This window comes from Crinia signifera, chromosome 9 (genome assembly GCF_055691185.1).
Source record: "Crinia signifera chromosome 9, ASM5569118v1, whole genome shotgun sequence".
Classification (NCBI taxonomy): domain Eukaryota; kingdom Metazoa; phylum Chordata; class Amphibia; order Anura; family Myobatrachidae; genus Crinia; species Crinia signifera.
The window spans coordinates 152,098,329-152,124,110 of record NC_139225.1 but is presented as its reverse complement, the minus strand read 5'-3'; the positions used below and the strand labels follow the sequence as shown (position 1 = coordinate 152,124,110).

Genomic DNA, 25,782 nt, shown 5'->3' with positions numbered 1-25,782 from the left:
CATTGGTTACGCAAATATGTGTACACTCTACCATCATACATTCGTGACACGATGGATGTGCTTAACAGAATCCAAGACATAGTTCTAAATGAAAACTGTTGGCTGATAACATGCGACGTTGAGAGCCTGTACACCAATATCATCCTTGAGTATGGCCTCAACGCCGCAAGATATTTTTTGAGCATGGAACGGGAGGATCCATTCAATGAATTCCTAATCAAACTTCTCCGCTATGTATTGACCAAGAACTTCTTCACCTGTGATGGCAAGTTCTACCTCCAGGTACAGGGGACTGCTATGGGCAGTGCATGTGCCCCCACCTATGCAAACCTGTACCTGGGGTGGTGGGAACGGGAGGTGGTGTTCAGCGAAGACAATGACGTCTATACCAAACATGTCCTATTATGGTTGCGTTACATAGACGACCTACTCATTGTCTGGGAAGGAGAAAAAGAACTATTCACTGAATTCATAAACATCCTCAACCATAACCAACTCAAACTCCGTTTAACCTTCGATATCAGCCAAAACACAATTGCCTTTCTGGATCTTAAACTCACTGTAGAACCTGATGGTCACATCTCCTCTGACCTGTACCGAAAGAAAACTGCCACGAATTCCATTCTTCATCATGACAGTTTCCACTTCCCACCTGTACTTAAAGGTCTCCCGAAAGGGGAGTTCCTCAGAACAAAGAGGAACTGCTCCGAGGGGCAGACATATGAGAAAAGGGCAGAGGAATTAGGAGAAAGACTAACACAAAGAGGCTACAGCAAACGCGCAATTAAAAGAGCCAACAAGGAAGCAAAAATCTGTAATAGAGAACAACTCCTCGTCCCTAAAAATAAGGACATTTCAGTGCCAGATGATAAAGTACGCTTCATTGGTACTTTCTGCCGTGAGTGGAGAACAGTGCAAGAAATTTTGAATAAACACATCGAAGTCCTTAAAACAGATGCTGACCTGGCAGGAATCCTTGATAACAGAATTCAAATAAGCTGGAGGAGGAGTAACAATCTGCAGGACCTATTGGTCCAAAGCCACCTAGAGAGACCACAGACCAGCAAAAGATACCAACAGAAGAGTGGGTCTTATAAATGTGGTACTTGTAAGGCATGTCCCTATATGAAGAACACAACCACATTTTCTGACAAATTTGACAAAAAGTGGGTGATTAAAAACAAGATCACATGTACCACCCCAGGAGTAGTCTACAACCTATGCTGCCCCTGTAATCTCACATATATAGGCAAAACCATCAGGCCTTTAAAACAGAGATTACTGGAACATCTGTCCAGCATCAAAAATGCTAGCAGGGATAAACAGAACATGAAAAAACTGACCCCAATTGCAAAACACTTTTTGAAATACCACCAAGGTAATCCCAGAGGACTACAAGCATTCGGCATGATGCAAGTGGACAAAGGCATAAGACGGGGAAATGTTGATAAGGAACTCCTACAACATGAAACCAAATTTATCTTTTTGCTGAACACCATGACACCTAACGGTCTCAATGAGGACATGAGCTATGCAGCCTTTCTCTGAATAATACAACCAACGGTGGGACAGAGCCACCAGACTAATGTGTTCCTTATAGTCAGGGCCAGGGCCTAACATACACCTGAAAAATACTACAACAGGCAAACCCACCAACCAGCGAAGCAAGGACTTGTCCCACTACCAACACAATTACAACCCTCTCTCCTATACATAGCTCATTATGACCACATGGTAAAACACAAGAAATGGTCTACAATAAGATCCTATACAACAAAAGGAGAAAAATCTCCCCAAACACCCTGATGCCGCCTAAGATAACTATGCCCCAGAAAAGTAGGGTTGCAACAGTAATAATTCCTCTTTTTAACATCTATAAATTTCTAATAAATTATTTAGTTGATAGGAGATGTCGACATTTTGAGTCACCAATTCCTCCTCATCTGTGAATACTCACTGAGATATATTTTTTATATATATCAATAGATAGAACAATAGGTTTAACACCTATCATCACACTCACTCATCCCTAGATATCATCTATCCCCACACACAACCCGCTTGGCACCTATTTTTCTTTCTCTTTTTTTCAATATGTGTGGTTTAGTTTATGACACCCCCAGTTATCACCAGTCTCCCTTTATTTGCAACAAACAATTATATGCACAATCACTACTATGTCAACTGATCTGTCTAGACACGATGTCACCAAATTATATGTAAGTCACCCATCACGGGCAAACTGAATGTCATCTACCATTTCATGGTATTTCTAGAATATATTTTTTTCACTAAAAAACATCACCAATCTCCAATCAAGAGGCTGACACTTGGAACAGCCATATACACACAATTCCCTACACGAGGACTTCACATATGTCAACACACTATCCCAATGACACAATAACTCAAAGGGATTAGTCCCTCATCGCACCTACAAAAATAACCCAATGAGGTATATATTAATTCAATCACTTCCCCAGTCGACATGTGTTGCATGTTGACACATTGGTATAATTTAGCACAAAATTAAATGCGTATTCATCTCTAGGAGAATAAAATAAATTCAATTATATATATATGTTGCAACTATGAAGATAATATATGTTGCAACTATGAAGATAATATTTTAACAGATATATTAGATATATTCAATCCACGGAATTTGGATTCACCCTGTCCACTCCCTTAGTCGACATGGAGCGCAGGTTGACACATTGGTGCAACCTAGCACTAAATACACGGCAAATCCAATACAAGAAGAATAATAATAAATATCATTATATGCATATAATAAATTCAGACCTTATAATAATAGATATGTGTAATCTACAACTCTAAGGATACCTACTTTAAATCACTGATGCGCTAAAATGGGTAATGGGGATAAAATAACATCATCCAAATCAAGTGATAAATACAAAACAAGCCAAGCTGTACCTACAAGGACCCTCTAACTCATCTATGCATCATAGTGTCATACACTTAGTCGACATGCATAGCATATTGACACACTGGCACATTTAGCTCTAACATACGGCAATCACCAATGATTGATGTGCTATAACAGGCAATACATGCGCTATATCAGGAAACAATATAGGCTGTCCAATTATATACATGGGCAGTCATATGGAACATCGATAATAACCCAAAGGGTTACACACTCTGAAGCAATTGGTGCGCGATAGCAGGGGCGGGACCTCTGTAATGCACAACACTACCATTGGACCATTCAAACTAAGAACCAGCCATATAAACCTTACCTGGGCACCTATACCGGTTGCCCTGAGGAAGACCTACGAAGCGTACGCCGGCCGACCCAGCCGTGCGCACGTTCCTTCTGCAATACCCCATCCCTTTTTTTGTGTTTATGCGAAATGTATTTATCAGTCCTTTTGAGGACTCTAATGTACTAGCAGCCGCTCGCCTGCAGTCACCCCAAAACCACCCCAGCAGCAGCACTAGCTGGTAGTGGCACAGGGTTGGACTGTCAGACGCAAGGCACCGTTACTGCGGCACTTGTCCCTGGACAGGGAGTGTACGCTGTTAGCTACACTCTGACGGAGCGGTCACGGTCTCCCCGTTAGCTGCCAAACGACCAGCGTTCTGGGTCTGCAGCACGGGAACTCACTGAAAACCGTGGACAGCTCCACGCTATCACGCCGCCCTTCCTGGGGACCTAAGCCGCGTCTGTCCTAGCATCCCCCTGCGACCGCTAACATAACTATACGGCGCAGAGAGGGACTTCAGACTGTTGGCTTAAAATACATCGCAACGTGTGTGGTGTTGGTCACATTTCTGTTCTAAATTAATATATTAAAAATACCTCGAGAGGTTACTATTCACTTACCTGTTCTACAGCGCTCACCATAGGCAGTGAATTTAGACTGAATCTTTAAGTGACAACATCCAACTACTGTGATCTCTATGTAGCATAATTGTATCAATTACAAAGATATACAATAAAACTGTATAATACATATATCCTGCTAATTGAGCTGTAGTCCGTTGCAAGCTAACCAGTGCCCACTATCGCATCCAGGTAGCTGTACTTGGGCTGCTGAAATAAGAACGCATTTAAAACACAAAAAGACTATCTTGAAAATTGACACATATTATTCCTCAATTATTTCTGTAAAAACCTGAAGGAGAAAAATCAAGTGTCATTGAAATAACAATAATAGAGGGAATTGCTTTTGGAACTCGCACGTGCTTTTTAAAAAAAAAACACACTGTTTTCACTTGTGTCTATGTTATATGTTGTATGTCATATTTCGTGCTCTTCATTTTAAATAAAAATAATAAAAGGTATATTTTATGACTCCATTCTCTATAAATGGTGCACCACCATAAGACAACCCTTTTTCTTTCTTCCTATTAAAGATTCAAACTTAATCAACAGTGTACCACTGATACACTAGCACTCACTTTGCTAGGTCACTTTAAGAACCTCTGTCCTCTCACAGAGATCAGAACAACACAAATATCTCCTCCTGAGACAGGGCCACCATCAGGGGGGTGCTGCGGGTGCAGCTGTCCCGGGCCCTAACACCCAGGAAAGGCCCGGGCAGCTCACAGCACTGTGCCGCTATCCCTTCAGTAGCGGTGGGAGCAGTACCCCGTCTCCTGCATGGACAGAATCAGAGGGTTGATTACCCCCACCCCACCCTAGGCCCGCACAGCACACTACTTGTGTCTATCAGTGGCAGCATGTGCCAGCCTGGGCGGGCACCTCCTGTGTGTGACAGTGCTGGCGCATACTGAGCTCCGTGACCGTGTCAGAAAGAGTGAAATTATGCCGCACAGTGGTCCCTCCCAGCCCTACATACCCAGCAGCAGGAGGTGTCGGGGGCCTTGGCGGAGTGGCAGTGATTCACACAACCTGGCTGCATTCACCGGGAAGAAGTTCTCAATGTTCTGAGTGAGCTGCACACAGGAGAACAAGCTGCCCGATCTCTGTGGACAGTTTCCGGCCACCACTGATGTAATCAGGTGATTACATGACGCCTAAGCACATACAGGTAGGAGGCAGTGTCATCACCCCGGGCTGAGGCTGTGCACAGGACACTTTGGGGGGGCTGCTGGAAGTTACCCCAGGGGGAGGCACTAGTACTGTGTAATGAGATGGGGAAGTCAGTGACAATGACTGTTCAGTCTATGTGGAAAGTCCCGGGCCACACAATTTCTAGTGGCATCCCTGTTCTGAGATATAATACTCCCCCACCTGCAGTCTGTGCGCTCAGACACCGAGATCGCATGGCCAAATGTCAGAAATGCAGACTCAGATTTAACAGTTGTCAAACATTGTGACACACTCTCCGGGATTCAATCTAAATGAAGCGGGATACAGATTTAAGCTGTTCATCTGGCAATGCAAGAAGCAGCACATGATTTTACTTTTAATTAGTTTAGCAAAGTGTTTACTTTTGCAATGGCCGTAAGCCGGCAAATCTCACTCTGCTTAGTTTCAAACCGACATCCAGCTCACGTCACTACCCACAATACAAAGAATACCAGAGATATCAGATTGGTTAATGCATTTTTTTGGACAGTGTAAATTAATAGTTTATTCTATACAGTTCAAAATAATTTATTTTCCTGCATCACTGATTGCAACACGGTCCCTCAGTTCTATACAGACTTATCTGATGTTTTACTCACTGGAATATTCATATCAAAAACATTTTTTTTTTCTCAAAATAGCAAATATAAACAAAATCTTTCATTCTCGCTGCTTTTGAATATCAACCGAGCGACTCATCTGGTTTTGAGCTCAACCGACAAAGCCCCCGCGTTGTCAAAGGTATATTTTCAGCAGTCAGGATACAAAAAGAAGTCCAAGTCTTAAGGAAAGTGTATTTATTGCATAACACCTAGCCCACAGATTGGGGAGCACAAAGGATGCTCTCCAGGCTAGTGCGAAGACAAAGAAAAGTTCTGCTCAGGCCGTTGTCCCGAACCCCATATATTTATAGCATAAATTTTTAATATTGACCTCCTCCAATTACTTAATCGTTTCATAATATCTTTTAATACGGAAACGGATAAAATACATATATGGTCATTTGATTATATCATTCAGTGCAGTATTTATAAGACAAACAATCATGTCAAGTCTGTCCTTGTGATTCTGGGAAATACAATGTAATGAGTAGGGATTGTCGGCCCATGTCCTGGAATGGAAACCATATTGGATGGCCAGACATCTCTTTCTGAGAATAGCTCCAAGTATATAAGAATATATTAGTGTGATGGGCACAACGCACCATGCGAGGGGATGCGGTACACTTATACGCTGTCCATGTTGGCTTAAGGCTTTTTTATCTGTAACTTCTGAAAAGGAATCAGGCCCAGTGTCATGTAACATGTGTGACAGGGTTGACTGTTAGCGGTGCTGCCATCAGGGGGTGCTATGGCTATAACTGTCCTGGGCCCTGCCACACTGGCAGAGAGAGGAGGGCCTGGGCGTTCTGTTGCACATTCCAGACCTCTCAAATGATCTTCTTGACACTGCTCTTGAAGACAAAATCATCACTAAGACGAATATAAATTTATCATTGACACTCACCCCATCACCCCAATTTACTGTACTACCACCTCCCCAAAATCCATAAATCACTCACATCACCTCCTGGGCGCCCAATGATATCTGGCATTCACTCCCTCCCTTCCAACCTTTCAGCATACAGTATGTCGATTCTTTTTTACAATCATGGGTGACATCAAAGATACATTGCTTTTTTAAAATCTATTAAAGGATGTCGAGTGGAGAGACAGTTATGCGGTTCTTGAACACGATGTCACAAATTTATATACCAAACATTCCACGTCATTTGGGTCTTAAAGCTATATCTGACAGATTACAATGCGATGGTGACCTCAGTGATACACATATCACTTTTTTTTATTGGATTCCATCTGGTTCATCTGACAACACAATTATTTTCTGTTTAATTCCACTTATTATTTACAGGTGATGGGTATGGCCATGGGGACCAGGTTTGCCCCTAGTTATGCCAACTTATACATGGGCATAGTCGAAGGCCAGCTCGTGTAGGGTGGCGGACATGGGGCACACCTGGTCCTCTATGGCTGTTATATTGATAACATTTTTTTACATTTGGGATGGGGATGCACTTTCAGCACAGTCCTTCATCAATCACATGAACACTAACCCATTTAATTTACAATTTACACACACACATATCATCCCACTCAGATCAATTAATTGGGCATTTCTCTTATAAAGGACAACCAGATACACACATCCAACTACAATAAAGAGGTCAGTACAAATTCATACTTACGCTTTCACAGCGCACATTACCCCCCCCCCCCCTTCCTCCCTGGAAATCAAATGCACCTAAAGGACAGTTCCTATGTTTATGCAGGTATTGTTTAGATGTTTATATTTTGAAACATATCAGTCTCAGAGCAGTTTCTTGGCGGAATCCTTTCTGGATAGGGGATGTCCCCAAAAACTTGTCAAAAATGCATGTACAGAAGCCGTTATGTGTGATAGAATTCCTTTATTTGTATCTAAAACAAATAAAAATGAAAAACACAAACAAAAAGAAAACAGACATTTTCTTTAATTTCAACCTGTCAATAAGAATTTCAATCTTTTAAAATGTGATCCAATATTGAGGGACCTCCTACCTATGAAACCAACCTTTATTTTCAGAAGAAACAAGTGAAAAACATACTGGCTTGGTTGTGTCTGTGGGGTATATATATTGTAATCACTGTACATTCGGTGTGAGGGGGCTGCTGTATCTGTGGGGTGTATATAGTGTATTATAACTATAGTGTTATCTCATCACAGCCGCAGACACGTCCGCTGATGACACCAACACTGCAGAGAAAGCCTGAGTGTAAGTACTGAGTGTGTGACGGCCTCACACATGTATATAATGGAGTTATTGGAGTAATACAGTACTGTGGGTGTAATGTATGGGGGGCAGGGATTTTGGGTTAGTACAGGCGGGGTATCACATGTATATCTGTGTTATTAGGAGTATATATTATATACAGAGGTGTTATTATCTGTAGATGTCCCTGTATCAGTCACTGGTCTGAAAGCAGAACAACAAGTGTCTGAGTTATATATTAGCAGCCAGTGACCACTATATGTGGATGTATATTGCTGTGACAGGGACACAGTGATAGGTATCCCCTGTGTCTCTGTACTTATATCTGCCTGTATGTGACAGAAGAGGTGACAGCTCCTCCTGTAAAACTCAAACTGCACGGAGGGACAACCGCCTCGCTCGGCGAGCGCAACGTGCATTTTGGACCAAAAACAGTCGGACGCCAAAGAGTGCTCAATACCACTCTTAGAGTTTCCGCCTGAGTGCGGTCTGCTAATTAACACCAATTACAAGTAAATTGCATACACCTGACTGCAATATTAAGCAATGCTGCAGCCTATTAAGTGAAATACCTCATTTCAGTACCTGCAAGCCACACAGAGCATAGAAATACATAGGAAGGTTCTCTTTCTACACTTCTCACCATGTAAAGGTTGGTTTATTTTTATGTAGCATTAATCCAAATACACGTGTCCAGGTAGTTATTTTTTAACCATCTACACCCTTAGTGAAAGTGTGTTTTACATCTTTACAAAGCAGGATACACAATTAATAGGAGTCGACATGTGTCAACTTTTTCACTGCAACACAAACATACAAGTCTAATGTATTTTTTAAACACATCGATCACGTCTAACACCAACAATGTGTTTTTGGGTCACTATTTCTACTTGCAATGTTTGTTACATGTCATATGCTCATGGACACACTGAGTCTCTGAGCGAAAAAGGCTGAGATCCGTCCCGTGCACATTGGCGTACGCTCATATTTATGCCAGGTGTCGGTGGGAGAGGGCTGAGATCCGTCCGTGCACGGTGGTGTACGCTCAAATGTACGCCACTCCCCTTTGTCGGTGTCTGTGACCGTCCATGTGCGGCTGTTCTGTGGGCGGACTCACGCTCACCGTGAGAGTGAGGAAAACCCTCGGTGTGCACGTCCGTATGCACGTTTCACCGATCCGATCAGAATAAGGCCCTTAGATACAAGATGGACCCCACCCAGGAAGGTTTCTTTATGGTCCCCTCAAATGTTAATAATGGCGTACCCCACTCACTATTAGAGAAAATTTAGACTTCTCATAAAGGTATCTTTTTATCAAGCCACCACAGGTAAGTATGTTCATGAAATATAATTAAAATATATATCAGTAGGTTTGGCCACAAAAGTGCGTACCCCCACTCACATCCACAGGAAATGGGGAACGCCCATAAAGGTATCTTTATATCTTCAAACCTGTAGGTTCCCGCCATGTTCCAGCTGGAACCATGCGCATCAAGGTATCTTTATATTGGCTCTATGTTCACAGGTCAGGTTCTCCCAATATGCAGATAACAGAGAATCCAAAAAGATAACGGGTTTGTAGCCAAAAAATGTATTCACAAAAAGTCCATAGTTGGACATAAAACCATTACATGCAATGTATGTTTCGGCTCACTGGGAGACTTTTTCAAGATGTCCTGAAAAAGGCTTGGAGTGAGCCGAAACTACTTTTAGTGGACTCTCGGCACGTTTTTGATATCTTTACCTGTCACTTTTTGTCTGGACTTTTCCATCTACAAGTGATTATGTTGTAGCTATCTCAAGTTGCCTCCTGGTCTGGATCCAATTTGCACTTTGTTCTGTTTTAATTTTTTAACCTTCTTGCATGTAATTGTTTTATGTCCAACTATGGACTTTTTGTGAATAATTTTTTTGGCTACAAAACTGTTCATTTTGGATTCTCTGTTATCTGCATATTGGGAGAACTTGACCTGTGACCATACAGCTAAAACAAAGATACCTTGATGCGCATGGTTCCAGCTGGAACATCAGGAGTGTGGTATGCCCCTATCGTGAGTGTGGTATGCCCCTTACGAAATCACCCATGGTTGACTATACAATTAAAAATCGGGTCTTTACAATGAAAAATCGCATCGCATGTCTTAAGTAGTGTCATGCGATGACAAAATCGGGCACCCAGATAATACACAAGTACCCAATTAGATTATTAGCATTTATGATTGTTTTTGTTATTCTCAATGTTTTTCTGTTTGCACCGCTGATGGTTTCTTGGTGATAACCCTAACGAATTTCAAAAACTCCACATAGCCGCTTCAGCGCAGAATTCAGTCACAGTAACATCATTACTTTTATATTGACATCACTATTACGGCCTCTTCTGTGACTATGACATTGGATTCTTTGTCATTGTAGATGGAGGAGCCGCACAGAGGAGAGATGCTGAGAGCTGCTGCTGCCATAGACCGGGGCAGATTCCCACCCATCCCCCTGCTTGTCTTCTGCTTGTTCTGTGTACATCTGAGGCCGTATAACATACAGGGGACCTGTCATATACAGTAACTCAGGTTATGTGCAGCCACTGACCTGGGTCCCCTGTGATATGGAGGTTATATATCCCTGTACATGATAACTCCCCCAACAGAGACCCCCCCCCCCCCCCCACACACACACACTTCAAAATTCAAATAGGGGTGAGACACCAACTGCCAATGAGTCAGTGTGGAATGGGAGTGGGTGTGGCTACCCTATTTGAATTTTGAACTGTGCTGCACCCCCACCCCCTAGAGCCACTTCTGGGTATTACTGTGGGCGCGGTTATCCTGTAAGGGGTGATATATACATTACACACATCTGCGCCTATATTAGAATTGCTGAGCTGTGTGTATTACATTAGCTCATAGTTACCTCCTCTCTTGCATTCTGCAGGAGACTCCCTGAAATAGCAGCAATCTCCCTCTCTCCCTCATTAGTCTAGCAATCTCCCTCATGTCACCTAGCCCACATTACACTGTTACATTTTTTGGGGAAAAAGGAATGAGAGACAGATACATTTACATTGAATCATCAGCACACTTTCCTAGCACATTACCAGGTATAGTAGCTCTGTCTAACTGCTTTGGGGATCATCTACATTTGGATATAAGTCATTTTAGAAGATTCCTCTCAGATGTAGCAGTACACACCCACGCTTCTAGGTGCCGCGTTCAAAAACTCTTTTCACAATCTCTCCAGACAGACACACCCTTTGGGTGGAGCATGACCTCCCCCCCCCCCTAAATAAGGCACTGTGCAAAATTTTACTACCGACTGTAATCTCCATGAAACTAGTTTTCAAAAGTAGGCAAGTATGCATTAGCTGTGTGACCGGTTCCCTTTATGTGTACAATGTATAGTTACCGGCCTCCATCACAGACTGTCCCTGGGATTCTCGCTCACATCAGATCTGCAATAAGGTGTCGGGATTTCAGCTTTATGCTTAGTCCTTTTTTTTTTCATATATTTTTTTAGCTCCATTTTTTTTTCTAATTTCAATCAAATCATATCTGCAATAAAGTGTCTGGATTTATGTTTTATGATTTTTATTATGATCTTTAATCATATTATTTTTTTGTAGCTCAATTTTAATAATAATTTCCTGAGTTCCATCTCCAGCTGCCTTGTTCCACCTGAGACTCTGGCTGCTGCCGTTCTCCTGCTTATACCCGAGTGACTCTGGGCTGAGTAATGGGAATGTATCCGGTCACATGGGAACATGTAGGGAAGGAGGAGGCGGAGGAGGGACACCTTCCTACTGCTGCTGTAGCACTCCTGCTTATACCCAACTGAGTGACTCTGGGCTGAGTGATAGGGATGTATCTGGTTACACGGGAACATGTAGGGAAGGAGGAGGTGGAGGAGAGACGCCTGCCAATCTCCTGCTTATACCCACCTGAGTGACTCTTGGCTGAGTGATAGGGATGTACCGGTCACATGGGAACATGTAGGGAAGGAGGCGGAGGAGAGACACCTTCCTGCCGCTGCTGCCGGTTTCCTGCTTATACCCACCTGAGTGACTCTGGGCTGAGTAATAGGAATGTATCCGGTCACATGGGAACATGTAGGGAAGGAGGAGGTGGAGGAGAGACGCCTGCCGATCTCCTTCTTATACCCACCTGAGTGACTCTGGGCTGAGTAATAGGGATGTACCGGTCACATGGGAACATGTAGGGAAGGAGGAGGCGGAGGAGAGACACCATCCTCCTGCTGCTGCTGCTGCTCTCCTGCTTATACCTGTGTGACTCTGGGCTGGGTAATAGCGATTTATCTGGTCACACAGGAATATGTAGGGAAGGAGGAGGTGGAGGAGATACACCTCCCTGCTCTCCTGCTTATACCTGAGTGACTCTGTGCTGAGTAATAGGGATATATCCGGTCACACCGGAACATGTAGGGAAGGAGGAGGTGGAGGAAAGACACCTTCTTGCTTATACCCACCTGAGTGACTCTGGGCTGAGTAATAGGAATGTATCCGGTCACATGGAACATGTAGGGAAGGAGGAGGCGGAGGAGAGACACCTTCCTGCCTCTGCTGCCAGTCTCCTGCTTATACCCACCTGAGTGGCTGAGTAATAGGGATATATCTGGTCACACAGGAACATGTAGGGAAGGACTGATAAATCGGGAGGGGACCACTGGATGGCATGGGGTATGATGGAAGGGTTTAATGGGATTACGTAGGATGACAGAATACATGTAATGTGTATAACATATGTAGGGATTGGGGCCTGGGCTAGTGACCGATCAGGTGACTACTGAGCCACGTCCAGGTGTGGAGACTGCTGAATAGTGTCCCAGTGATAAGAAGCCCTTCCCCACATGTACAGAAACAGGGTTACTGTAGCAGATATAAGTTACCCACGTCAGAGGGCTCTGGAGCGCGTTCTATAGCTTCGAATGTAACAATTTGTACTACAGATTATTCTAACGATGTTGTAGCGATTTGTTAAATAAAATTGTTTATTTCATAAATTCACTGAAAGGTGGCGCTATAACTGTTCAGTAGGGTTATACATTGTAATGTCCTGTACCTGCACATAAATGGGTAATAAGGTTGCTCAGTATTTATATATGACACATGACTAGCGCATCATCTGGATTACCTGTAGTTTACACTGTGACTCATGTGGAGCAGTAGAACGCACCCCAGAGCCCTCTACAGTGAAGTAGGGAAATTATTTTTTACTGTCCATGTACATCAGTGGTGGGGAACCTCAAGCCCGGCCCCCCCCCCCCCCCCCGTAGCCGGTCTGAGTGGCCCTCCCACCCGCCCAGCGCCTTTGCCGGGAGTCAAGTACAGGGGAATTATCGCAAGAGTTTGGTAGTTCTCGCGAGATTCCTCTTAATCAACAGCAGCCAGAGACTTTCAGTCCTATTCAGCGGCAGCCGCCGGAGCGCGGGGCGGCTGCAGCAGGGGAATTTGTAAGATAAATTTTTACATATGGCCCCTTAAGGATTTTTTCCCAATACAAACGGCTCTTGGCACAAAAAAGGTTCCCCATCCCTGATGTACATAAAAGTGCTATTTACAAAATCTTCTGCTGTTAGTGCGTCAGAGCCTGGGGCAGCAGTGCGGTCAGTGCGTCAGAGCCTGGGGAGGCAGTGCTGTCAGTGCGTCAGAGCCCGGGGCGACAATGCTGTCAGTGCATCAGAGCCCAGAGCAGCAGTGCGTCAGAGCCTGGGGAGGCAGTGCTGTCAGTGCATCAGAGCCCAGAGCAGCAATCCTGTTAGTGCATCAGAGCCTGGGGAGGCAGTGCTTTCAGTGCGTCAGAGCCCAGAGCAGCAGTGCTGTCAGTGTGTCAGAGCCTGGGGCAGCAGTGCTGTCAGTGCTCATCTCTGTGAGCTTCCTGTTCATACACATGGGAGGGGCCTGACAACCCCGCTGTGTGTGTGATACAAGTCTGCCAGTGGGAGAAAGGACTGCAGTGTCAGACTCTTATGGGTACATTTACTAACAATTCTAAAAATCAAAAGAGGTGAAGTTGCCAACAGGTACCAGATTCCGTCTATCATTTCTCTATAGCAGGCATGTCCAAACTGTGGCCCTCCAGCTGTTGTGACTACACATCCCAGCATGCATTGCCAGAGTTTTAGCATTCCTTAATAGCACATCTGTGGCAAGGCATGCTGGGACTTGTAGTTTCACAAGAGCTGGAGGGCCATAGTTTGGACATGCCTGCTCTATAGCATCCTATAAAATGTTACACTGAAACGAGGGGATGTTCCCATCAGATTCTTTCTTAGAAGCTTTAGTAGATAGATAGAAGCTGGCGATGCAGCTGTGCTGTCCAATCAGGGCTCATTTTACAACTAGAAAAGAAAGGATATAGAATATCCGCTAAAGGCGCTTCTGTATGGGTGTGCTTGGCTTAATAAGCAGCAATCTAGAAAAGGGGGATTCAGCCCCAATACAATATACAGTAACAAAGAAAGTGGTCGACTGCGCTATGGATGATGTTTTTTTGAAAATAACAATTTAAAAGGTCAGGTGTAGGGTGAAAAAAACGTTATAATTTATTGTTAAAATATACTTGAATATAAAATATAAAATAAAAACAAGAACAAAAAAAATGACACTTATGTTGATATAGTCACCTTACATTTGTGAACGTCCGGTATGGTTTTTCTAATCGGAATCCTTAGTTTGTAATCCGTTTTTGGAATGGATTGGGGTAGTTCCACAAGCCTTTTTGTTGTCCCTGGATGGGGAGAGATTTCCAGGGAAAAGAGGGGGTGTTGAGCCTCAGAGAAAAGTGGGGGGCCAATTCACTTGGTCTGAGGAATGGGTCTCTCTCAGGAGATGATGAATGGTCAGCCAGATGTTACAATTGCACCCGCTGTTGGGAAGCGCTGGGATACCTTCACTGATGTTGCCGGGCTGTTTTTAGGGGGTGGCGTACCTCCAAAATATTGCTTGTGCCTCGGATTGGGTGGAAGGACCAGGGTGCTTCTCCTGCTGGCGGGGGGTGGCTGTGTCTGAGAGAGGCAAATGTCCCACTGGAGATGGTTGTTTCCTGGGTAGTGGTTGTGTGGAGTCCAGAAAGGGATTCAGATACCGCTGTCACAAATCTGTAGGGTGATCTTAGGTCACTTTTGTGCACCTACGCGTTTCGCTGCCCTCAGCAGCTTTTTTAAGGTCCAGTTTACAACTGTGTATAACTCTTCTTATAGTATAAGCCAGGTATTCATCATTTTCTGCCAGCAATCAGGATATTTCCCATCCTGCTGGGATACAGATGTGGGGAGGTGCCGGGGGCTCAAACAAATCCTCTAAATCAGAGTTGCCTACCTGACCCTCTCCATGAAGGAGAAAATGCTCTGGACCTCCCTGGTAATGTATGATTGCCAGCACCTGTGGTGACACCTTTCTTATCAATTACCTAGTTCCCCACAGGTGATGGCAATCCTACATAACCAGGGAAGTCCAGGAACAGAGCATGTTCTCCCTGAAGGAGATGGTCAGGTAGGCAACCCAGCCCTAAATATATGAAGGAGGGACGGCAGCAGGTATTGGATATATTTGCTGCGATCCATGCATTACCACCCGAACTGCACCCCCCATAGGTTTCTATGATGGATGCAGTGCTGCCCGATTTACCAATATCCGAAATGTGATGCCTTCTCAATATTAGCCCCCACAGCTACCGCCATATGAAAGCCTACACCACATAGCTGGCCGGGCAGAGGATCCCCCTGGAAGTCGTCATTTTTGACCAAGCATATGCAGACCAATCAGCAGCTCACTGATCACATCACAGGGGCAGGCTACCTTTAGGAACCCCTGGCCCTGCCTGTGCTAAGTAATATTGCACCCTGATCACATTGAATATGCAACCATTTATAAAGGGGCCCCTTAATTAGTACTTCAGTTATTTTGACATAACGATCTGCACTGAAGCCTGAATATCCCTAGAACCGACACTCGTTCGTGTGCCTTGAGTTCTGAGATGGAGAATGCCTCGGACCCATTTATCATCCAATATTTGCAGCTGAATCCCTGAGAACAAAACAGATTTTAAACTGCGCTTTTAAGGAAGGAAATAACACAGTTTAATAAAAAAATGTATTAACTGTTAAAATGAATTAAAAAGAATCAAATTAAAAAGAATGAGTATAAAACATAATGCATCAAGTGAAGCTTCGATTGGTATAAGATGGTGCAAGGCTTAATTTATATCACCCCTTTAATTGGGTGAGGATGAGGGAGAAGCACCCCACTAGTCCTTCTTTGTAAGGATCCTGTTCCTATTGGACTCCAATGGGCAAGTGATTTGGGGGGGGGGGCACAGTTGGTGAACTCACATATCTGGTATAGCTGCCACTGCTGCATGCCGCAATTGAAGTGTTCCCCGTGAAGTTCATGCACTGTTCTTAGTTCAGCTTTGTGTAGCCCCCAATTTATAACGCTCTCCACTTAGGTCTATTTCACACACTCCGGCTCCTACCGCGCGGCAAAACCCGGTACGGTGAAAAGCCATGCCGCACACTGTAGTTAATAATGGACACAATTCTGTCCATTTACACGGGATGGCCACTGCCCGTCCGCCCAGTTGCAGCCATATCCCACCACTGGAAGGGACGGCTGCCGGTCTATGGCAATCCCCACCATTGTAAACTGGTGTGTGCGGCACGGCTTCCTGGCCGTGCGGGGTTTCGCCACCCGGTAGGAGCCGGAGCTGGTGAAATAACCCTTATGGGTCCTGGTTCAGGTATCCATGTAAAGAGGTTTACTCTCTTCCACAGTCCACAATGGGAAGGAAGAAGTGGGGTACTATAGCCTTACGCTGACGCATTTCGCTACAGCACCCCCACTTCTTTTTTCCCATTGTGGGCTATGGAAGAGAGTAAACCTTTTTACATGGGTACTTGAACCAGGACCCATAAGTGGACAGTGTTATAAATTGGGGCTACACAAAGCTGAACTAAGGACAGTGCACTAACTTCACGGGGCTTCACTAACTTTACCAGACACTAATAGTGGCTACAAGCAGCAGGAAGGTTCTGCAGGAGAAGACACAACACCAGACAGTAATAGTGGCTACAAGCAGCAGGAAGGTTCTGCAGGAGAAGACACAACACCAGACAGTAATAGTGGCTACAAGCAGCAGGAAGGTTCTGCAGGAGAAGACACAACAGCAGACCGTAATAGTGGCTACAAGCAGCAGGAAGGTTCTGCAGGATGAGACACAAGACTGGACAGTAATAGTGGGTACAGGCAGCAGGAAGGTTCTGCAGGAGGAGACACAGCATCAGGCAGTAAAAGTGGCTACAAGCAGCAGGAAGGTTCTGCAGGAGGAGACACAAGACCGGACAGTAATAGTGGCTACAGGTAGCAGGAAGGTTCTGCAGGAGGAGACACAAGACCAGACAGTAATAGTGGCTACAAGCAGCAGGAAGGTTCTGCAGGAGGAGAAACAAGATCAGACAGTAATAGTGGCTACAGGTAGCAGGAAGGTTCTGCAGGAGGAGACACAAGACCAGACAGTAATAGTGGCTACAAGCATTAGGAAGGTTCTGCAGGAGGAGACACAAGACCAGACAATAATAGTGGCTACAGGTAGCAGGAAGGTTCTGCAGGAGAAGACACAACACCAGACAGTAATAGTGGCTACAAGCAGCAGGAAGGTTCTGCAGGAGAAGACACAACACCAGACAGTAATAGTGGCTGCAAGCAGCAGGAAGGTTCTGCAGGATGAGACACAAGACCAGACAGTAATAGTGGGTACAGGCAGCAGAAAGGTTCTGCAGGAGGAGACACAAGACCAGACAGTAATAGTGGCTACAGGCAGCAGGAAGGTTCTGCAGGAGGAGACACAGCATCAGGCAGTAATAGTGGCTACAAGCAGCACGAAGGTTCTGCAGGAGGAGACACAAGACCGGACAGTAATAGTGGCTACAGGTAGCAGGAAGGTTCCGCAGGAGGAGACACAAGACCAGACAGTATTATTGGCTACAGACCGCAGGAAGGTTTTGCAGGAGGAGACACAGCACCAGACAATAATAGTGGGTACAGGCAGAAGGAAGGTTTTGCAGGAGGAGACACAACAGCAGACAGTAATAGTGGGAACAGGCAGAAGGAAGGTTTTGCAGGAGGAGACACAGCATCAGACAGTAATAGAGGCTACAGGCAACAGAAAGGTTCTGCAGGAGGGGGCCACAGCATCAGTAATCAGACAGTAGTAGTGGCTGCAGGTAGCAGGAGGAGATGCAGCATCAGTGAGTAATCAGACTAGAGATGGGCAACTCTGCTCTTTTCCGTGAGCAGTTCTGAATGGTTCAGCTCACTGAAAAGAACCAGTTCTTTTAAATGGCTCACTTACTCATTATTTATGTTAATATTGGTAGTATGATTCTCTACTGACAGGGATTGGAAAGAACCATCTCGCTCCTGAACCGCTGCTAACTGTTAAGTTCACTGAGGAAGGGACATGTGATTTATCAGTCAGCAGTGAAGCAAGATGGTTCTTTCCAATCCCTGTCAGTAAAGAACCGTCTTGCTCCAGGAACCGCCGCTCATTCTTCACATCTATATGTTCATTTAGAAGAACCGTCTCTTCGAGCTGGCTCAATTGTGAGCTTCCCATTTCTAAATCAGACCATAATAGTGGCTGTAGGTAGCAGGAGGATGCTGCAGGAGGAGATGCAGCATCAGTTATCAGACAGTAATAGTGGCTGCAGGTAGCAGGAGGGTGCTGCAGGAGGAGAGGCAGCATCAGTAATCAGACAGTAATAGTGGCTGAAGGTAGCAGGATGGTGCTGCAGGAGGAGATGCAGCATCAGTAATCAGACAGTAATAGTGGCTGCAGGTAGCAGGAGGGTGCTGCAGGAGGAGAGGCAGCATCAGTTATCAGACAGTAATAGTGGCTGCAGGTAGCAGGAGGGTGCTGCAGGAGGAGATGCAGCACGTGACACAATTAGTGACGCATACATGATTATACCAGGAAGATGATAATAATAACACAGCGCTTTGTTTTCAAATGACACCTTTGGAGGAAAAAATTATCTCAAAAAGTGAATTTGAATTTCTGAATATACCTGAGCCCAGTGTCCCCTCTATATATGTATTGCCTAAGATACATAAGGACCCCCTTAACCCCCCTGGCCGCCCAATAATTTCGGGCTGTAACAGCCTCACGAGCAATTTGTCCGCATTTGTGGATTCCCACTTACAACCGTTGGTGTTGGCAACAAAAGCCTACACCAGAGATACAGGTGACATTTTGAATAAATTATCTACCGTCCAATGGCAACCGAACCAGTGGTTGTGTACGGCCGATGTCGGTACGCTATATACAATCATAGATATTGAGAAAGGGCTGGAAGCTGTAACATACTTCCTGAATCAAAGCCAATTATCAAACCCCTTAAAAACTTTTTTGTTGGCAAGTATTACGTTTATTTTAACCAACAATTATTTTTTGCACGAAGGTTCTTATTATTTACAGTGTACTGGGACGGCTATGGGCACCAGGTTTGCCCCCAGCTACGCCAACCTGTTTATGGCCCACTGGGAAAATCAGGTGGTGTGGCATGGGGGCGAGCTGGGGTCGAACCTGGATGATATTTGTTTTATTTGGTCAGGGGATAAGAGCACTTTAGACCTTTTTTGTTCTTCCCTTAATGACAATGCCAATAGTATTAAATTGACTTTCAACTGTAGTCAAAAGGAAGTATCATTTTTGGATTTGAACCTATATATAGAAAATGATGTTTTAAAAACAAAAACTTTTAGAAAGGAGACGGACTCAAATAGTTTTATTCATACTACAAGCCAACACCATCGGAATTGGTTAGACGCAATCCCGTTTGGCCAATTTACTCGCATTAAGCGTAATTGCACTGACATCTCTGTGTGCAACCAACAATTAGAGGAAGTATCAAAAAGATTGAATGTAAAAGGTTATTCAAAGGATCTAATTGTTAACACAAGAGAAAGAATAGACCTTATTGAACGGCCTGCATTATTGAGTGTAAAACCCAAGTTAAATAACAACAACGAAAAATTTAAATGGGCTTTTGTGAGCCGATATAGCTCTGTGCATAAAGATGTGGAGAGGGTATTTCGGAACAACTGGCACCTGCTTCAGAATGACCCTATTATCGGCTCTCAATTACCACCTAAGCCTCAGTTTATTTATAAGAAAGCACCGTCCCTAAGGGACCATCTAGTTCATAGTTCTACAGATATTAATCCTCGACAAACCATCAGAACTATTGGTTTCCATCGCTGCGGGTCTTGTCTCGCCTGCAGAACAGTTAGATCTAAAGAGAGGAAGTTGGACCATTTTTCTGTTAATGGCACTAATTTTACAATCAAACAATTCCTTACATGTCACTCGCGGAATGTTGTCTATCTGCTGCAATGCAGTTGCGGCCTTTCATATGTGGGAAAAACTAGCAGACAAATGAAGGCTTGCACTGCTGAGCACATATATAACATACGTAAGAAATTACAAACACATACAGTATCAGAACACTTCCGTGTAGTGCACAATGCAGATGAATGTAAAATCATTAATTTCTGTGCTATAGATCAAATTTCACCTAAGACCCGCACCAATGATGTTGCCAGGCGACTTTCAATGACTGAGATGCGCTGGATACATCAGCTTGGAACATTGGTCCCTAAGGGTCTCAATACTGAGTTTGAATTAAAACCTTTTTTGAATTAAAACCTTTTTCTGAATTAAAACCTTCTCTGAATGAATTACCTGCTCCTTCACCTACTCTTTGATTACTCTCCCTGTAAATTATATGTATGGTGTCGGACTAATACTTACATTTTTTAATATGACTAACATGTACTGTATTTTCTATTTATTTGTTTTAGCATTATTGCAGTTTTAAAGAGTTTTGCTGTACACAGCATCCGATCTCCACGCTGAGCTGATCACCCCGTTATTATATGAGGATGATGATCTCTAAGCCTGGTGGAACGCAAGCGCGAGTGCCTTGACACGCACAGCCATCTTTTTATGCCTTCAGCGCTCACTTCCGGGAGCCGGGATACAAGCAAAGACGCGTTTCCTGTCTGTGGAGCGCATCGTATTGCTGTGGAACGCACAGCCATGCCGCTTAGCCTGGAGGCCGGACGCTGGTTGCCGAGTAGCGGCCAATCATTGTTTAGCATTGTAATTGATATGGGTTTATATACACTCTATTGAGGACTGTCTTGTCACGCTTCTGATGAAGGAAGAACTCTTCCGAAAACGCGTTTAAGCGTGCCTTTTATTCAGCCTGCTGTGTGGACCTGAGTTTACAGCTTGAAAGCAGAGGAGAATCCTGGACTGAGCCCCCCTTGTTCTTGGTTCAAGGGACCCAGACTGACGGAGGATCCAGACTACATTTTATGCCTGCTGTTTGCCAGGGACCCACTATTTATGCTTTTATACAAAGTCACTATATTGTAAGTGCAACTACCATATTAACCCCTTCCCGACATTTGACGTACATTTACGTCATGGCCGGGATGTACTTCCCGACGCATGGCATAAATGTACGTCATGGCTTTAAACTGTCACCGCGTCTATAGACGCGGTGACAGTTTGGAGATGTCTGCTGTCCCTGACAGCAGACATGTCCCAGCATGTCCAGGGGGGGCGGCGATGCCTCCCCCCCGTCGGCGATCGCTGTGATTGGCTGTTCAATGTGAACAGCCAATTACAGCGTTTTCTGTGTTACCGGCGAATAACGTTCGCCGGTGACACAGGGATCGGTGGTGATTGGTGCTGTAAAGTACAGCACCAATCACCACGGGGTGTAAGGGTGACACTGGTGTCACCCCACCTCACCCCACCTGCCCCCAAAGGCCGTGATTGGTCCGTCGGACCGACGGACCAATCACAGCCATGGAGGGTGATTTAAACAAACGGTGACTGCACTGCAGACGCCATTCCGGTCTGGAATTGCGTGCAGTGCGGTCACCGTGCCTATCTGCCGTGATATACTGACCTGATCCTTGCAAATACTTACCTGATCACTGCTTGTAGCATGCTGGATGCTTCCTGGATCTTGTGACTCTTGTGACTTCCTGTGTTGTGCTGCTGCAGTGTGATAGAGAGATAGAGAGAGATAGAGAGAGATAGTGACAGAGAGTGCTATATTTTGTGTCTGCTGCCCCCCCCCCCCTGTTGTGCTGATCAGTATATCTGTGCTGATCAGCAACTTTTTGGGGGTGCTGGTTTTTTTTTATATATATACAGCTGTGCTGCGTGTGCAACTGACTGCTAAAATTAACTGATCAGCAACTTTTTGGGGGTGCAGAGTTTTTTTTTAATATATATACCTGTCAGTGCTGCTGCTGCAGTGTCATAGAGTGATAGATAGTGAGAGATAGAGAGAGATAGTGACAGAGAGTGATAGAGAGTGCTATATTTTGTGTCTGCTGCCCCCCCCCTTTTGTGCTGATCAGTATATCTGTGCTGATCAGCAACTTTTTGGGGGTGCAGAGTTTTTTTTTTATATATATACCTGTCAGTGCTGCTGCTGCTGCTGCTGCAGTGTCATAGAGTGAGAGATAGAGAGATAGAGAGAGATAGTGACAGAGAGTGATAGAGAGTGCTATATTTTGTGTCTGCTGCCCCCCCCCCCTTTTGTGCTGATCAGTATATCTGTGCTGATCAGCAACTTTTTGGGGGTGTAGAGTTTTTTTTTATATATATATACACCTGTCAGTTGCTGCCAGTTGCACTGTCAGTTGCACCAAAGGTTGTGCACCTGCTGCCCCTCACTGGTAATCAGTGTCGCATCAGTGATCACCTTTTTTTTTTTGAGGGTGCTGTGGGGTCTTTTTTTAATTTTCTTTTTACACACACTGTGATTTTGTGGGTGTCCTGTGGCAACTGTGCGCTGATCAGTGACGTACATCACTGATCAGCTTTTTCGGCACAGGGTTGATCTATTTTTTTTTTCTTGATCAAATTCCTGTTGCCTTTGAGCGCTGTTCAGTGACAGACGTTACTGACCAACATCTGTGCTCAATTTTTGGCACAGGACCTTTTTTTTTTTTTTTCTGCACTACATACACACTACACACTACATACCCCCCCGGGTTGAAATAAAGTTTGTACCCCCCCTACACTATACACGTGTTGAAACATTTCACTACCAGAAACACAAAAATAAAAATGGCATCCCAAATGTCATCCCAGTCATCCAGAAGAATGTATTCAGCGGAGGAGGCATATGCCATGCTTGCCTCTGACTCTGACACAGCCAGTGATGCAAGCGGGGAATTTGAAGGATTCATCTTAAGCTCCTCTTCCTCCTCTAGTGATGAGGGACCCCCTCAAAGACGCCCCCGTAGAGCAGCTGAGACCCCCCCCCAATAATTGATCTCGTATGGACCCCACCACCAGACAATTTTGAGCCCCAGGTTCCTGAGTTTTTGGCCATCCCAGGAATCCAATTTGATTCCACAAGTCTCAGAGAAATTGACTTTTTCAAATTATTTTTCTCTGATGATTTTATAAATTTAATGGTGGACCAAACTAATTTATATGCCCAGCAGTTTATTGCTCAAAACCCCACGTCATCATTTGCTAGGTGGACCCCTGTAGATGCAGTAGAGATGATGACGTTTTGGGGTCTGGTGTTTCATATGGGCATAGTAAAAAAGCCAGAAATTAGGCAATATTGGAGTACAGATGTTCTGTACAGCACCCCACTTTACCGTATGGCCATGACCCGGACTCGTTTTGAGATAATCCTTAAAGTCAGGCCGGTCATTGATCATTTCAGTGCCAAATTTGCAGAGATGTACATCCCAGATAAATTCATTTGCATAGACGAGTCCCTTATACATTTTAAAGGAAGGGTTAAATTCCGCCAGTACCTTCCCAATAAGAGGGCAAGGTATGGCATAAAAATGTATAAGCTGTGTGAAAGCACCTCAGGGTACACCCACAGGTTTAGGGTATATGAAGGGAAGGATTCAAGAATTGAACCGCCAGAATGCCCCCCCTCCCTCGTAGGTGTTAGTGGAAAAATTGTCTGGGATTTAGTGCACCCCTTCCTGGATAAAGGTTATCACCTCTATGTGGATAACTTTTACACTAGCATCCCCCTGTTTAAGGCCCTTGGTTCAAGAGGTACAGCAGCTTGCGGTACTGTGCGCAAGAACCAAAGAGGCCTCCCAAAAACGCACATTGCCCAAGTAATGAGAAGGGGTGAAAGCAGGGCACAATCCACCGAAAATATGTTGTTGGTCAAATATAAGGACAAGAGGGATGTCCTTATACTGACAACAATTCATGGAGACAGTACCACCTCCATCCCTGTACGAGGTACCAGTACCCACACCTCAAAACCTAATTGTATCCTGGATTACAATAAGTACATGGGCGGAGTGGATCTTTCAGATCAGGTACTGAAGCCGTACAGTGCCCTGCGGAAAACAAAAATCTGGTACAAGAAGCTGGCCGTGTATATCATCCAGATGGCACTGTATAACGCTTACGTGCTATTCCGTTCTACCAGCCAGAGGGGGACATTTATGCACTTTCAAGAGGAAGTCATAAAGGACCTAATATTTGGGAACCAGCAGGCAGAGGGCCCCAGTACTTCTAGTACTGGCCCCCGTATTGTACCAGGGCAGCATTTTCCTGATGAAATCCCCTCCACTGGAAAAAAGGGCAGGACACAAAAAAGGTGCAAAGTTTGCTATAAAAAGGGAATAAGAAAGCAAACTATTTTCCAGTGTGACACTTGCCCCGACAAACCCGGCCTATGTATAAAGGAGTGTTTTAAAATATACCACACATCTATGGATTATTAGGTTCATCATTTCACCGTGCTTCGGGGGTCTTGCTAATGCCACATAGCACCCACCATTCATTCCACCAGAATCTGAGCCGCAAAATCCAAAAATCACTCCTTCCCTTCTGAGTCCTGCCATGCACCCAACTGGTATTTTTTGGTCACATGTGAGGCATTGCCGTACTCGGGAGAAATTGGGGCACAGATTTTGGGGTGCTTTTTCTCCTTCATACCTTATGAAAATGAAAAATTTTGAGCCAGAACTGCATTTTTGTGTAAAAAAATGTAATTTTTCATTTTCACAGCCCAGTTGTACCAAAATTGGTGAAACCCCTGGGGGTTTGAAATGTACACTATACCCCTAGATGAATTCCCTGAGGGGTGTAGTTTGCAAAATGGGGTCACTTGTGCGGGGGTTCCACTGTATTGGTGCTTTGGGGGTCTTGCTAATGCGACATAGCACCCACCAACATTCCACCAGAATCTGTGCTGCAAAATCCAAATATCACTCCTTCCCTTCTGAGTCCTGCCATTTTTTGGTCACACATGAAGCATTGCCGTACTCGGGAGAAATTGGGGCACAGATTTTGGGGTGCTTTGTCTCCTTCATTCCTTGTGAAAATGAAAAATTTTGAGCCAGAACTGCATTTTTGTGTAAAAAAATGTAATTTTTCATTTTCACAGCCCAGTTGTATCAAAATTGGTGAAACCCCTGGGGGTTTGAAATGTACACTATACCCCTAGATGAATTCCCTGAGGGGTGTAGTTTGCAAAATGGGGTCACTTGTGGGGGGGTTCCACTGTATTGGTGCTTCGGGGATCTTGCTAATGCGACATAGCACCCACCAAAATTCCACCAGAATCTGAGCTGCAAAATCCAAAAATCACTCCTTCCCTTCTGAGTCCTGCCATGCACCCAACTGGTATTTTTTGGTCACATGTGAGGCATTGCCATACTCGGGAGAAATTGGGGCACAGATTTTGGGGTGCTTTTCTCCTTCATACCTTATGAAAATGAAATATTTTGAGCCAGAACTGCATTTTTGTGTAAAAAAATGTAATTTTTCATTTGCACAGCCCAGTTGTATCAAAATTGGTGAAACCCCTGGGGGTTTGA

At 44.6% G+C, this 25,782-nt stretch overlaps 1 protein-coding gene across 3 annotated transcripts in view; it reads left to right on the top strand.

Moving 5' to 3' along the window:
• LOC146036342 (putative HLA class I histocompatibility antigen, alpha chain H) overlaps positions 1–11,446 on the top strand; it is a 405,284-nt gene extending 393,838 nt beyond the window's left edge. For all 3 annotated transcript variants that reach the window (XM_083160299.1, XM_083160297.1, XM_083160298.1), the window contains 2 exons: positions 7,829–7,877; positions 10,287–11,446. In XM_083160299.1, coding sequence (XP_083016425.1) covers positions 7,829–7,875 — 47 coding nt within the window. In that variant the 3' untranslated portion in view covers positions 7,876–7,877; positions 10,287–11,446. The remainder of the gene's footprint in view (positions 1–7,828; positions 7,878–10,286) is intronic.
• Positions 11,447–25,782: the final 14,336 nt, after the last annotated feature.